This window comes from Cetorhinus maximus, chromosome 11, assembly GCF_964194155.1.
Source record: "Cetorhinus maximus chromosome 11, sCetMax3.hap1.1, whole genome shotgun sequence".
NCBI classification, from domain to species: Eukaryota; Metazoa; Chordata; class Chondrichthyes; order Lamniformes; family Cetorhinidae; genus Cetorhinus; species Cetorhinus maximus.
The window spans coordinates 5,367,540-5,384,605 of NC_135889.1; the positions used below are offsets into that span (position 1 = coordinate 5,367,540).

At 40.3% G+C, this 17,066-nt stretch overlaps 1 protein-coding gene across 1 annotated transcript in view; it reads left to right on the top strand.

The window, feature by feature from the left end:
- Window positions 1–17,066, top strand: part of hdac4 (histone deacetylase 4) — a 458,769-nt gene that overhangs the window by 230,053 nt on the left and 211,650 nt on the right. The window contains exon 4 of the mRNA XM_078551420.1: window positions 12,326–12,567. Within this exon, the coding sequence (XP_078407546.1) occupies window positions 12,326–12,567 (242 nt within the window). The remainder of the gene's footprint in view (window positions 1–12,325; window positions 12,568–17,066) is intronic.

Genomic DNA, 17,066 nt, shown 5'->3' on the forward strand with positions numbered 1-17,066 from the left:
ATGAAATACAGGCCTTTTGTATTGACGTGGCTTACATTAAGTAGAAAACTTCTTTCCAGATTTCATGAGGGCAGAAGGAGGTCAGTTGTAATCAATGTTGCTGTCAGGAACTTGTGGCATTTGACTTGTTCCTGTGCCATAGAAATGTGCGAGTCATGGCTGATGCATCAGCAACAGAGCATGGCATTCAAATTAAAAGGAACGTGCAAATTTGAAATCCAAAGAATAGAAAGATTAATTAGCAACCCCCAAGTTTTGGGGAACGATACAGCAGGTAAGATTACTGGAAGCTAACTGATTTTTTGCCCTTAGGATATATGTCAGTGCCATCTTTTGGCATATTAATTGCATAGGTCTATCACACTGAACTTGAATATTTTTTTAGCACAGTTCAAAAGATTGTGTAACAATGTGGAATGACAGAGTACAAGGTGCAAGTATAGCTCATGATTTTATCCTGTCTTGGCAGTGTGACTGTATTCAAATCTCCATGGAAGCTCACGAGGGAAAGGAAAACCATAGGAATGGAACTGCACTGATATCACACATCTTTTTCGAACTAGAAATTAAACATTAAAGAGGTGTCTGGAATCGGGTCATTTGCTTACCATCTTCATTGGCAAATTATGCATATGTCTGAAATTTGTTACATAGTAACAATGTTAATAGAATCCTGAATATAAATTGTATTGATGTTGATTCTGAAGATTTGCAAACATGCTAAGTTGGAAAGCATTAAAAAAACTGACAATACAGGGTAAAAATTAATATAGGCCCAGTGACATGTAGTTACATTGCAAGCGCAGTAGGCCAAGGGTTTGTTCTAACTGGGTCTGCATGTGTACCCAGTATTCCGGACTATGGCAAAAATTGAGATTTTACTCATTGTGGAGACAGATTTCCAGCTTTTGCGTGTATACACTGGCCTTCTCTATTTTAAAGTTGTTTATGCGGCACTGATAGTTATGCAGATGAGTCAGTCTCCCCCAGTGTCATCACATACCCAAACCCCTACCCCACCACCCCAACCCTGGTCAGTACTGCTCTGCCGCCTTCAGATTTAGTCTATCTGTTTTCTGCTACTGGAGGATGAACACCACTGAACAGTCTGAGTAGGCATGCCTGATATCACAAAAATACATCTCTCTCAATGTACAGCATTGCCCAATATATTAAATATATTCCCAGCAATAATGGGAGCCTGGAGCAACATTGATGCTTGCATATTAGCCTGGCCTAAAAATGCTGAATGTGCAAAATGTGTTAGCATACATGCCTTTGTGTGGAATACATGAAAACTGTTATGGAGTGGGAATATGAGAATAAACCATGAGTATAGATTACAAGTCATTTTGCCTGAGTTTGCAAAAGAGGAGTATTAAGTTTCCAATCAGAGAATGAAATCCAGTGTTGATTGACATTCAGACTTGCCTGTCCTCATTGGGAGATGGCTTGCTATCTGTTGTCTGAGCAATGATTCATTGCATCCCTTTTAATGTAGAAGAGGTATGGGAACCAACTCCTTCCCAATTGATTTGGTTTATTAATACAGATTGCATTACTGTAGATACACGGACTAATGTAGAAAATGTGGTCATTTTCACCTTCTATTCTACGTAGAGGAAAGGTTACTTTTTTAAAAAACATTCTCATATGCTATGTTTGAGGCTTACCATTCCAAATTAGCTTTGGTAGAAAGTGGGAGATTTGCAAATTTCATTGTGGGTCTTATTAGAGCTACAGTCCTTTTTACACTGTGGACACTTGGAAATAGCTGTGACACAAATATTATTACGTAGGTCAGTGACATGATTTTAAAATAATATATTACTGTAAACTATGCTTCTATTTATCGTGAAGCCAAAGCTTAGAAAAGATCATGTTTAAAAAGTAAAACCTGGCCCTTATGACATGTATTTATGCCTTCCAGACCAAGTCTAAGTCAGAAGTCTGAGATTGCATTGTACTGTCAGAAGGATGCTTTTAAAATATTGATTAAAATATACAAACACCACAAACTTATGTTGACTGAGTAATATATATGTGATTTAACCACTTACTCAATAATGGATTATAGAGCTACTTTAAGGTACCATTCTGGAATAGTTGAATGACTGATTTACTTTGTTTGTGAAAACCATAAAATGGTACCAGTATGATGTTGAAATGCTACTTAGATTTTTCAATTAAATTGTGGTAACCCTATACTTTAAATAGTTGCTATGTTTTCATAATGTTAAGAGGAGGAGGACATAGCAGAGCTTGAGCTTCCATGTGTTAACTTCAACTTTCCTGAGATGTTTCAATGCAGAATCCTGTAGGATCTTGATGTGGTTTCACACACCACCGTCTTGCCTAAGGTCACTTCATAGAAAACCTGTCAAACGGCTTGGCCTGATAATCACATTTCCAATGTGCACACATGATGCCACATGCCCACAGAAGTTACAAACCAGAAGGTCCAATGTCCCTATAGAGCAGGCAGAATTCAGTGAATAAGAGCAACAAAGTGGAAAGATAAAGGTCAGCCAGCATCTAAAGAAACAAATTGTGGTGCTAACAAATTGGCTACCTTTCATGATAATTTGAGTCATTGGTTAAAATATATTTTTAGTCTTTGTATAAGAGTGTAATCACTTATACAGTACTTGTTATGCCGAATAAATACATGTTGCAAATCATGTCTACATTGTGTACTGCAGTACTTTGTGTTGGAGAGTTCATAAATACTGAATACTAATGACCTGATTCGATCTGCTGTAGTATTTCAGATAAGGAGTACAATGCTGTATGTGAAGTAGTGTTAATCCGCAAGGGTTTGAATGCTTACCTGCCTCACATTTAAATAAGATCGTTTAGCGACTGCCTTGCAAAGTCAGCTATGTAGCCGTTGGTTTGAAATGGAACATGTACTTTTGTGGTTTTGTATTTTACAAGCTTTTGGAGTACAGTTTGTGAATAACCTGCATGCTGCATAAACAAATGCAAAACAGAACTAAACGACATATATGGTATGTTTCACAAATGAAGGGTATGCCACCTGTAAGGGATAAGATCTTGCAAAGGAGAATTTTAATTGTTACTGTAAATTGTAATCCATCCATATCTATATTTGTTTCTGTTGATGTTGTACAGAATACACCTGTAGTGGTAATGATCTGCCTAAGGACAAACCTTCTGCTCATTTCTCTGTTCCTCGCTGCCTTGCAGTTAGCTCTCCAGGTGCTTGTAGGAGCTTCCCATTTTCAACTTTAAATTGTATAATGTCAGAATTCTCTTTCTTCTTCTTGGTCTCCACTCTGTAACCTTCCTTCAGTCACCTCCTTCAGCAAGTTCTTATGCCTTAGAATATGGCCAATCCAACCTTTTGTTGTCTTTTCTTGATGATATTGACTTTCCTCCTCTTCCTCCATCCTGAGAATTTCTTCTTTGTTTTCGTGTTCTCCATCCTTCAGAATCATATTTCACAACTTTCCAATCTTTAGATGTCTGCTTTTCTCAAGGTTCAAATTTCAGCTGCATACAACAAGACCCTCCAAATCACAATCTTGATAATTCTTTCTTAAGATTTCTGCTTATTGTTATGCTGAGCAATTCTTTATATTTTGGGAATACATTCTTTGCCATTGCTATGCTAGCTCTGATTTATTTATGGCAGTAACTGTCTTCTGACAAGATGCTTCCCAGGTGCTTAAATAGTGATACCTGTTCCAGCTGTTGACCATTTACCTTGATCTCTACTTTCCCACCATTATTTCTTCCAGCCTTAATAACTTTCATCTTTTTTACATTAATTTTCATTCTGTAAGCTTTTACCACTTCATTTGTTCTATCCATTTGACTATAGACCTTCTGTTGTGCCTGGCCATCTGGAAATCTCATTCCCTTCATCACTAGACCTCCTACTTTGATGCCATTCTGTACTTCATCTGGTGCTTCATCAGCTCTGATCAATACAGCAGTACAGGATGAAATTTATTGCATAAAACTTTAACAAATCATTTTTCGGTTGCAATGCATTCTGTTATGTTGAGACCTGTTTTACATTGCTTCAGATGGCTATTTTTACACTTGTGATCAGTGGAAGTCTGAACATAATTGCTTAGGACTACCAGTGGCATTTAATCAGGCTGGCAGAGAATGAATGTAATTTTTAAAATGAATAGCTTACCTTTGTTTTAGTGCCATGAGGAGAGTTATTGCTAAGAACCAGTCTTTTTGCTACAGTAATTTCCTCGAACCTTTGAGTTCTGAGAAGGAAGTTTTGAACCATCCAGGTACCGTGGGATATCTGTTGGTATAAATCAGCAGTCAAGTTCTAACTAAGTTTTGCTGTCATCCCCAAATCTTGCCTCCTTCCTTCCTTGCAGTATTTATTGGAATAAAATTATTAATGTATACAAAAATATAAATTATTATAAGGGAGGAGCAAACAAAGTGATAGAGTTACTAAAGAGGAGATATCTTACTTAAGAAGCTGCCCAACTGTAAGTGGGGCAGTATCACTGATAGTGGGCCTGGATTCCAGCATCAGACCTCATTGTAAGGAGTAAAACTGGGAGCTGGAAACAATTTTACATATATTTTTGCTAACTTTATGCAGATTGAACTATATAGCTTATGTAACTGACTGTTTCTTTGATGCTTTTTTAACAGCTCCATTGAATGTGTCACTTTATCTCAAAATTGAACTATTACCCTTATTATATGCTGTTATTTTGTTTTTCTACATCATGGACTGGTGCTTTGTGAATAGAATACCAAGTTTCCAGGAAATTCTGTCTTGTCGGTCTGAGAGTTGATTGATGCACATTTGATAACTCCTGTTTCTATGAAGTGCGCAGGCTTAGGATGGTGTGACAGGCGTGCTGCCAAATGTCCCAGTTTATTCACAAAAGCTAGCTTAAAAATACAAGCATCAGGGAGTTCAACATCTCCTTGGAAACATCCTCGCTTCAACCACCTCAGCAGATCTTGACCTAATGTATCCTGAGCAACCCCCATTGCTTCACTGCAATATGAGCATTTCTCACACCAGCCATGTTTGTGGATATCTAAGTGAACATTTGTGCCAAATGGTATGTATTTAAAGATGAATATATACATTCACTAAGATGAGAACTGTCAATATTGGGGAATGGATCATTCTTCGCACTCTTGTGAACAAATCAGGAATCCTTGGGTCAACTGTTGAAGTCACAGAACCAAGTTTCTTTTTTGCTGCTGCATTATTGTTCCAGTACCTGTACCTTGATTGTTCCAGTGATTTTTAGTTCACATCAAACAGCTGGCATCTGAGTGTGCCAAATTATGGACTTGGGCTTGTTTTGTGCTATGCAGCAATACCTATTAAAAATTGCCAAACTTCATTTCATTTCACCTTCCTCTTTACAGCCGTCAGAAGGAGTAAGAGGAAATGCAATTTCATCACACTCTGTGCTGCATTCAAATCCAGAAGCATGTAAAAGAAGATCATGTAATTCACCTACAGTACCCAATCCCTTTGAAGAATTACCATTACAGAGTTACTGGATGCTCTTTGCTACTTGATGCTCTTTGCTAATGAATTTAGGTGTCATTTAAACATTCTGATATCAGAGGCAAGATGTTAACTGTACAAATTGCTGGTAATTTAATTATTCACATGGAGTAGTTAGCATAAGGGGCCTGACAATCTCAACCAGAAAACAGTTACAATGTTTCTGAACATCTGTAGTTAGATTATAATGTTAAACTGTCTTTCTCCACCCCTCCCCACAACATAATTTCATTATTTTTTTACTCATCCGTAAGGAGAAATATTTTTTCCTGCTCTAACTTTGATTTATCATTTCCAAAGAGTAGGACACTTAAGCTGTTGCTGTGGGCCTGTGCTGATGCTATGAATAAGCACTGATGGCAATTATATCTGTCCTCCCTTAGATATTTGTACAGAGTTCCTCGGGGTAGTGCCCTAGGCCCAACCATCTCAGCTGCGTCATCAATAATCATCCCACCATTATAAGGTCAGAAGTGGAGATGTTTGCTGATGAATGTTCAGCACCATTTGCAACTCAGATTACTGAAGCAGTCTGTGTCTATTTTCAGCAATACCTGGACAATGTTCAGGCTTAGGTTGACAAGTGGCAAGTAACATTTGCGCCACCCAAGTGCCAGGCAATGACCATCTCCAACAAGAGAGAGACTGACCATCGCCCCTTGACATTCAATGACATTACCATCACTGAATCCCCCACTATCAACATCCTGGGGGTTACCATTGACCAGAAACTGAACTGGACTAGCCATATAAATACACTGGCTACAAGAGCAGGTCAGAGGCTGGGAATTCTGTGGAGAGTAACCCCCCCACCTGACTCCCCAAAACCTGTCCACCATCTACAAGGCACAAGTCAGGAGTGTGATGGAATACTCTCCACTTGCCTGGATGAGTGCAGCTCCCACAACACTCAAGAAGCTCAACCCCACCCAGGACAAAGCAACCCTCTTGATTGGCACCCCATCCACAAACATTCACTCCCTCCACCACCAATGCACAGTGGCAGCAGTGTGTACCATCTACATGATGCACTGCAGAAACTCATCAAGGCTCCTTCGACAGCACCTTCCAAACCCACGACCTCTACCACCCAGAAGGACAAGGGCAGCAGACGCATGGGAACACCACCACCTGCAAGTTCCCCTCCAAGTTGCACACCATCCTGACTTGGAGCTATATTGTCGTTGCTTCACTGTTGCTGGGTCAACATCCTGGAACTCCCTCCCTTCCTAATAGCACTGTGGGTGTTCCTGTGGGTGCAGTGGTTCAAGAAGGTAGCACACCACCACCCTCTCGAGGGCAGTTAGGGATGGGTAATAAATGCCTGGCCTAGCCAGTGATGCCCACATCCCATTTAAAAAAAAAACAAATTTATAAAAAAAACTTTGTACAATGTGAATAAATCCTATTCCTGCTATGATGTGCCTTCCAAAACCACTGCCACCAAAACGCATTCCTGTTTTAGTTGAGTTTCATTTGTTGTTACTGACATTACTGACAGCTTACTGCCATCAGAATGGTTTGACACTGTCAGGGATCTAGTAGCAGTATACTTACTTTTTACATGAGATGACAATGGAAATTGATAATGAGCATTTGGATTGTAAAACTGTTCCAAAAGTTGTATATTATTTCATCAGTTCAATTAGATATTTGGAAAATATTTTGGTATATGTGGAAGCACTCATTTGTTCAGCATGTGGTGATAAATTCTTGTTCTGGGAGGTTGATTTTGAACTCTCAGTACAGTCGGTCCTTTGTTGTCCACATCCTGTTTACTTTTTGTAAAACTGACGAGCAAATAGCCAATGGAAATAAAAAACAGGTAATTACTCAATTATTCTGAACACTAGTCATTTAAAGCATTCGACTATTTGGAGGGACATACTTGATATTCTTTTTGTTTTTATTTTTATATTTACCATTTATCTTTGGAGAGTTTGTATAATTGTTGTAAGTTAGTGTTTGGAAGATTTGAATATTTATTCCCATTGTCATTATGTAGGCCTAGTATTGGTATACTGTACAACTTATTAAGTGCATCTTTACTGGGTGTCATCTATGACTATAACTTTTATGTATTATGTCTAGACAAATCTATATCTTGCTGCCTAATAGCAGTATCATTTTGTAATTTCAAAACCTCAAAGCATTTCTTCTTCAAAATCGAATCTATATATCTGCAACCCTGAGAAGCAACTTCAACAAGGTCCTAAATTGTTTTACAGTCCCAACTGTGCCATAATTAACGGTGATAGAAGTGCATGTCATCCCTCCCCTGTGGATATGCAGGGTTTTAAAAAAAATTTTGATGCAAAGACAAGAGCCTAAAAATTGAATGTCACATCACCCATTTTTCTGGCGCTTAAGAATCCAATAAGGCCAGTGGGTACATACTGCAGCCTTTGACACACTTGATCAATCGATCCTTCTCTAGTTGAGTGGGACTGCACTTGCCTGGTTCCATTCTTATTTGTCTAATCATAACCAGAGAATCACCTGCAATGATTCCTCTTCCTGCACCTGCACTGTTCTTATGGTGCAGTTTAAGGATCTTTCCTTGGGTCCCTCCTATTTGTCATGCTGCTCCTTGGCGACATCACCTGACAAAAGCACTGTTGATTTCCACTTGTACATTGGTAACACCCAACTCTACCTCAATATCTCCTCTCTTGACTCCTTCACTGTAGTTAAATTGTCACACTGCATGTCTGACATCCAGTACTGGATGAGCAAAAATTCCCTCATGTTTAATATTGGGAAGATAAAAAGGCATTGTTTTTGGTGCTCACCGTAAACCCTGCTTCCTAGCCGCCTATCCCTGGCAATGGCGGTTGGCCCAAGATGAGCTTCGGACCACAAATCCTCACTAGCACTAAGACTGCCTATTTCCACCAACATTACATCGCCCTACTTTGCTCCTGACTCAGCTCATCTGCTGCTGAAACCCTCATTTATGCCTTCATTACCTCTAGACTCGACTCCTGCAACACACTCCTGGCTAGCCTCCCATGTTCTACCCTCCATAAGCTTGAGGTCATCCAAAACTCTCCTCCCATGTCATAACTCGCAGCAAGTCCTGTTCTCTTGTGTTCTCTAACCTACATTAGCCTCCCGGTCAAGCAACGTCTTGATTTTAAAATTCTCACCCTTGTTATCAAATCCCTCCATGGTTTCACCCCTCTCTATCTCTATAATGGTGAGGTCCAAACCTCGACCTGGGCAGGGGAAGGAGGAACCACTCACTTTCTCCCCAAAGCTGCTCTTGCCTCCCTTCAGATGCCAGGTTCCTCGATGCCTGAGTTAAACTCGAAGAGCAGGTTAAATAAGAATCTTCCAGCCTAATTAAAATATTTAATTGGCTAACTTGACTTCTCAGATTGGGTTAGCTGCACGCCCCTTGCCCCACTCCTCTTAAAACCACAGGTGGGAAGTTTGGAGGTGGGTTAGGGTCAGATTTGAGATTTTTAAAGTTTTAAAATTTCACCCAACCCCTGTTATTGGGAGTGAAGGTTCAGTCCTGTTTGTCCTAGTAAGGTTTCTTGAGCCTGGTTGAGGAGTCACACTGTTGCTTGTTCTGCTCACACAGGTCACAGGTCCCCTGTAAAGGCTGCAGGGCTATTTGAATTGATAACCACAATTTGCAGTGTAAAAGCCCACAGTCTGCGGGCAAGTGTAAGTCCAATAAAAGACCAGCCTTGTTCTTTCTCCACTGGCTGCAAAACCTGGGCCCAATCATTTTGTTTCAGTTTAATAACTGACCTCTGTAACATTAAATTGTGTGTGTCTGTATATGTAAAATATATTGTTCCCATCTAGTGTATAGTGAAATAAAATGTTTATCCCTCAGTCGCTACAGCAATGTAGTGATTTTGAAACCAGACTAGCAACCCGAAAGTTGCAAGTTTAATAGGTTGTGGATGGACATCAGGAAAAATGACTGTGAAAGGCGCTGGATTTGCTGTCAAAACAAAACAATAACCTTTTGGAAAGAGAACCATACACTGTTTAACCTACAGAGGAATCTATGCGTGACTATACAGTTGATTCTGAATGTGCTCAGAGCAACTAAAGGATGGGCAATAAATGCCGCCTTTTCAGCATTAACTACACGCTAAGAAGGATTCGATGGTGGGAAATTGCCATTATGACATATATCCCTGGTGGCTTATAGTATTAGTAATGGAATAAACTGTTCTTTCCCTTCATAGGAAGTATTCTGCTTCCACACAAATGGGCGCATGCATGCACATTTTGGTGCATTTAAAATTTCAGAGTTTAGCATATAATCTGACTTGACATATTAGCCAAATAGCAACAGCAAGCTTATGGTTAACAATCCCATGACGTACAATTGCTGATGAATTGTACTCCACAAACACCAATCTCTCACGCTTTAGCCCAAATACTTCAATGGTGCTCTCTGCGTGCAAAGATTTTTCTAGGTTAGCCCACAAAATGTTACACTCGTGCCCCCACCGCCCCACCACCCAGGATAGTCTTGCCATAGCAACTCTCTTCATTAATATCCAAAATACTCCACCATTCCAACAGTGTTAGGCTGTCTGCGAATTTCAGTTTACAAAGGAGCTTCCTTATGCTATCCTTCCTGAAATCCGCGTGACCGCATTCCATAAGACATAGGAGCAGAAGTAAGCCATTCGGCCCATCAAGTCTGCTCCATCATTCAATAAGATCATGGCTGATCTGATAATCCTCAATTCCACTTGAATGGAGGTCACTGGTTCCTACATGTATCCAACTTGTATTTTCTAAGGGGCCCTAAATTGAGCTGACCTGTTTCATATTGGCCTATTGTCTTTTAGTCTTTCACTTTTGATATCCAGTGTTAGCAAGTCTGTGCCTCTGCGCTTCCTGCTAACAATTCAGTGGAATGATAGGCAATAGTTACACCAAATATTGCAAATGAACAAACTCCAGAGCTTAGCAGCTATGGAATTTGCATAAATGTGGAAAGTTCTCTTCACTATTAATAGCTTCAACAGCTGTCAGATTCGCTTATACTTTGTGCCAATGAGGGAATGGAAGGTCTTCAGTCGTATTGAGTCATACTTGATCTTGAAAGGTCAAACTTTTTTTTCTTGACACTAACTATGCTTCAAGGCAAATTCGAAGAATTGAATTGCTGTCATCGTCTTGGTTAGTGTGTGATAAGCTATGATCTTGTGTTCAACAGCTTGAATATCTTGGCATAATAGCACCCTCATTCATATTCCCATTGATAAAGGTACCCAGAACAGAAACATTATTCTGTTTTGGTGGAATGTAGAATTTGTCCTTAAATAATTTTAAAAAGAATATGCTTTCCTTCATGTGAATCAGATATGATTCGAGTTCCCTTAAGGTCCATAAGAAATTGGAGCATGAAAAGGCCATTTGGCCCCTTGACCCTGCTCCACTATCATGGCTGATCTGATTATGGCCTTTTCTCCACTTTCCTGTCTGCCCCCAATTACCCTTGATGCCCTTGTTGATCAAAAATCTGTCTAATGCAGCCTTGAATATATTCAATGACCCAGCCTCCACTGCTCTCTGGGGAGGAGAGTTCCAAAGTCTAATGACCCTCTGAGAAAAGAAATTCTTCCTCATCTACGTCTAGACTCCTCCTCATGGGGAAACATCTTCCCAGCATCCACCCTCTTAAGTCCCCTCAGAACCTTTTATGTTTCAATACGATCACCTCTCATTCTTCTGAACTCCAAAGAGTATGATCTAACCTGGATATTTTAGCCAAACTTTATGCTATCCTTCCTCAAATCCACGTAACTGCATTCCATAAGACTAAGCCATTCGGTCCATCAAGACTGCTCCATCATTCAATGAGATCATGGCTGATCTGATAATCCTCAACTCTGCTTGATTGGAGATCACTACATGTACCAACTTGTATTTTCTTAGGGGTTCTAAATTGAGCTGACCTTTTTCCTATTGCCTTTTACAGTCTTTCACTTTTGATGTCCAGTGTTAGCAAGTTTACATGATCTATCATTTCCACATGAACATTGTAGGAAATTCACTATTTCGTTATGTTGAATTATGGCAATATCAATTTTTCAATATCCTTTCAGCAATAATTAACTAAGCTATTTTATTGTCATTGTGTTGTTGTGAGATTTGATGAAGATTTTTAAAAATTAACCCGAAGAAATAGTTGTCAGAAAGATTAAAAGAAAGATTAAAGAACACTGGAACACTCTGGAGATGGAATTATTTTCTGGTTAACCTCATTCAAGGGAACTTAGCAATCTTTTCAGTCAGGCTGCAATCTATTTCTAGCACATACAAAATGTCTAAACAATCCTTTAATACAGACAGACTGCTTCTGCCCAACCCAAATGTATGCGCATGCATCAATTTTTCTTCAGTTTGCCCAGCTAAACCTGGAGCTCTCAATGTTTACAAATTCACCTTGTGTCCAGTTCACTCTGGTTCTGGACTCCTGTCTGTATTCCTGTGTTTTGCTGCCCTTCTCTCTGACACAGCCTCGACAGCAGTGGCACTCAGGAAAACGAAGAAAGTATTCGACTGTTTACAGCCGATATTGTGTAAACTGGACAGAACATGTCTACAGTGATCGTTCTGATATAAGGGGGTTACATTGTACTCCTAAGTCTGTGTATGTGCGTCAGTACCCATATCTATAGAAATAAAGATCTTGAATTGATTCCTGAGATTTGTATGAGTGATTCTTTATAATTTTGGGTATGTTAAAAATGCCAGAATGAGTTACTGATTCTAATTATTATATTTTTTTTACATTTATAGTTGATATAAGCACACCATTGCCGCCTCAAGTCCAGCCCAGTACGCCAATGGATCTTCGGCTTGATCATCAGTTTACAGTGCCAGCTGCTGACCCCAGTGTGCGAGAACAGCAGCTACAACAGGAACTGATTGCTCTAAAACAAAAACAGCAAATCCAACGTCAGCTTCTTATAGCAGAATTTCAGAGACAACATGAGCAGCTCTCACGGCAACATGAAGCCCAACTACAAGAGCACATAAAGGTAACCCAAGATATTAAAACCACAGTGACCAATTCAAACTGACCTAGTAATGGGGTATCTGTTCTGAACTGAATTGTAAGAATATGGTTAACCAGATGCTGTGATTTAAGCTATTGCGATGGATTATTTTCAACAACAAATTACATTTATATAGCACATTTATTGTCATAAAATGTCCTAAGGCGCTTAAGAGTTATATGAATAAAACTGCAGAGCCACAGGAGGAGATATCAGGATAGATGCCCAACAACTTGATCAGAGAGCTAGGTTTTAGCAGTAAAACAATGGGAAAGATGTATAGGGCCATCAGAGTCAGCTTTAAGGAAACAACAGTAATAATGTCTTCCTGTTCCTTAATTAAACAACATGAATGCAAAAATAAACACCAGTCCAAAGTTAAAGGTACATCGTGATTACAGCACAGATCGGTATATTGATAGATTTGAGAATGACTATGTATAGTTCCATTGTGTTGGTTGTGATTTTTTTGTATGAGACAGGAGATTTAAAAAATAATCAATCAGGAGTGCCTGTGTCTTGAAACACAAGTGATACTTAGAGGCAGGTCAAATTACTATTTAAGGCCACTGCTTGTGTACTTCCATTAGGGAAGTGGTCTCCATAAGTTCTGGAGCTGAATTTTTAATCAAGGGTGAGGAATAGGACATGGGGGCTAGTTTCAGGTCCCGACCCCTTTATGCTTTAGACATGCCCACTGCCTTTTCAATGTTCCAGTCAATTCAAGGCTAGGGAGTGGACTTGCCATCCAATCGGGAATGATGGGCTGCTGACTCGACGGCCAATGGGAGGTCCTGCAGCACTGTTAGATTGGCAGTCCCACTGGCCCAGTTGAGAGTTGTCAACGTGAGGATGCAGACAGTGAGGGACGCAGACAGATAAGTTAATTTTATTTTTCAAAATGCTACAGTTGCTTGGCCATAATCCAGGAGGGGTAGCCCCTCCAGGGAACAGCCAACTGGAGGCAGAGGTGGCCCCTTGCTTGAAATCCCAGTCAACAAGGTAATGGGGCTCTACAATTCATTCTAATTGGCCTAAATTGGCTATCCATTGCGAGCCAGCAGGCAGCCAATCCAACCCCAAGCTGGCATCTTTCACTGGCTTGGAATTGTGGCAGGGAAACTCTTTCGAGTTACCAACAGTCACAGATTGCAACTCTCTTCGAGTACAAACAATTCTTGGTTTCCGGGAGTGGGACATGAACCCACAACCCTCTGATTCAAAGGCGAGTGTGCTGTGAACTGAGCCACAGCTGACACCTCCCTATTGTGGCAGGGAAACAGTACAGAGTCCAGTGGCAACAAATTGCGCATCCGCCCACATCCAATCTGGACCCTGACCTACTTTAAAAATCCAGCCTCTGAAGTCAATTAAAGCCCAATTACTCTTACTGAACGTTTCCCCAGATTGACAGCTGCTTCTTTGCTCCCCATGACTTGAGTTATCTCAAGGTCATGTCAGGAAGATATAATAATTTTCATGATGTTATTGGAATTTATTGTAAAGTAGAGTGATAGGGTGTCTGTGCCTATGTCTGTGTGTGTGATTTAATTGAATTAAAGGTAGCTGGCCTGAAGGCTTTGATGTATCAGAAGGTAAGCTAGGTTTGAAATGTTATGTAGATAAACATGGGGGTAGTTTTAAAGTGTAATGTGTAAAGGGAACATTTACATTTTAAATAAACCAGATTAGCTTGAATTCAAAGAAGGGGTGAAATGTTTCATCTAGCCAGGAGAAGTTAAACAGTGTGTTTATTTTTCCCAAAGATTACTGGTAACTTGGTACTATGAGAGATTTTTATTATTAGAGGGGTAAAGTCCAAAGACATAGTGAAACAATGAGAATTTGCATTCAATGGGCAAAATATGTATAAAGGAGAGAAGGCTCTGTGCATTCTAAGATCAAAAACAAGTGTGAAAAGCCTCCAGCATCTAAGCCTCAAGCTGTTGCCTACAAAGAACTGAAATTAAGAAAACTCGCCCTGAACAATCCAATTCAAAGTTTTGGGTTTCTTTGCCTGGGCCTTTTAAAATCTGTGTGTCTGATTGTTGCCTTAACGAAAGTGTAACTGGGAGTTAACTTCTGAATCCCCTAGTTAATCTATCACCATAGTAATTTGTAGATCTATGTGTTTACTTAAAATCATCTCTTCTATTAATAAAGGTTTAATTTAGTTTTGTAAGAAACCTATAAAGCTTGGTGGTCTTATTACTACTGAATTCAAGGCATGCATCTCAAAATTTATACAAATTGCAAAACGGTTGTGGCAATTGTTTCAAGTTTTCCGTTGGGATTCGAGAAGCTCAGCATTTACCATCAGCTGTGCCATAACAGTCAGAAAAAGACACTATAACCGGGTTTCCTCTTTTTTCATTTCTTTTTAATGATTTGTTGGTATTACACAAGCTGACAACAGAAATGTTCCAGACATTCAAGGACCAGAGGAATTTTTGTAGTTGGGCTCATCTAATTCTGGCTTCTTGTGCATTACCCAATTATAATCCCTCCACCATTGGTGGCCGTGCCTTCAGTTGCTTCAGCCCTAAAGTCTGGAATTCCCTCCCTAACCTCTCTCCCTCACTTTCCTTCTTTATGACACTTCTTAAAGCCTACCTCTTTGGTCAAACATTTGGTCAGCTGATCTAATATCTCCTTATGTGGTGTAGTGCACTATCTTATTTTTATAATGCTCCTGTGAAGCCCCTTGGGACTTTTTTTGTGTTAAAGATGCTATATAAATAGTTTGTTGTTGTTGTTGCTTAATCAGAAGCCAAAGTAGTCCAGTGAGCACAGAGGCAATCAATGACCTGGATTTGGTCTGAGTTAGGATATGGGCAGCAGAGTTTGGATTACTTCAAATTTGTGAAGAGTAGAATGCGAAAGATCAGCCAGGAGTGTGTTAGAATCCAAACCTGCAACCTCTACCACACCGAAGGATAAGGGCAGCAGATTCATGGGAGCACCATCACCTGCAAGTTCCCCTCCAAGCCACACGCCATATTAACTTGGAACTAAATCGTCTTTCCATCCTGGAACTCCCTCCCTAACAGTACTGTTGAGGTTCCTACAACATATAGACTGCAGCGGTTCAACAATTAGCGATGGGCAATAAATGCTAGCCTTGACAGTGATGCCTGCACCCCATGAACAAATAAATAAAAAGAAAGGAATAGTTGAGTCTAGAGGAACAAAAGCTTGGATGAGAGTTTCAGCAGTGGATGAGCTAGGACAGGGGTAGTCAGGCAATTTTAATCAAGTTGGAAATGGGTTGTTTTAGCGATGGCATGGAAATCTGGTGGGAATCTCATCCATGTCAGATATGACACTAGTTAGGTGAACAGTCTGGTTCAGCCTCTATGACAGTTACCAGGGGATGGAGTTAGTAACTATGGGACCAAGTTTCTGGAGGAACCTGAAGGCAGCAACTTTGGTCTTCCTAATATTAAATTGAAGGAAATTTCTGCTCATCCAATACTGATGTTGGATGAACAGTTTAACGGTTTAGAGACCCTGGAGGAGCTGGGTTTTGGCAGCATACATATGGAAACTGAGATGTTTTCGGAAGACATTGCCAAAGGGGCAACATTTAGGTGAGAAAAAGGAGGGGACAAAGAACGGATGATTGGGGCACACCAGAGATAACCGTGCTGGATTGGGAAGAGAAGCTATTGCATGGGATTCTTCAGCTACAATTAAATAAGAGTGGAACCAGGTGAGTGCGTTCCCACTTAGCGAGGTGTTGGAGGAGGATGGTGTGGTAAGCTGTGTCAAAGGCTGCAGACTAGTTAAGCAGGATGAAGAGGAACAGTTTACCTTTGTCAAAGCCACGTAAGATGTTATTTGTAACTTTGATAAGAACCTTTTTTGGTACTCTGGCAGGGCGGAAACGTGTTCCCAGGCAATCAAGCATGGAGTTCCGGGAAAGATGTTTGGGAGACAACACGTTTAAGAATTTTGTGGAAGAAAGGGAGATTGGAGACGGGATGGTAATTTGCAAAGGTGGCGGGGTCAAGAATCACTTTTTTGAGGAGACGGGTGATGGCAGATTTGAAGGAGAGGAGGACAACACCTGACAAGAGAGAACCACTCTCAATAAGGGGAGGCAGTGGCATAGTGGTATTTTCACTGGACTAGTATTCCAGAGGAAAACAAAAATACCTGGAAAAATTCAGCAGGTCTGACAGCATCTGCGGAGCCGGATGCGGTTAACGTTTCGAGTCCGAATGACTCTTCAGAACTAAGGAAAAATAGAAAAGAGGTGAAATATAAGCTGGTTTGGGGTGGGGGGGGACGGGACAGGTAGAGCTGGATAGAGGGCCAGTGCTGGGTGGAGATTGCCAAAAGATGTCATAGACAAAAGGACAAAGAGGTGTTGACGGTGGTGATATTAGCTTAGAAATGTGCTAATGGGGACATTAAGGGTAGAAAGCAGGACGAGCAAGGTACAGGTAGCCCGGGTGGGGTGGGGGGAAGGGATCAAA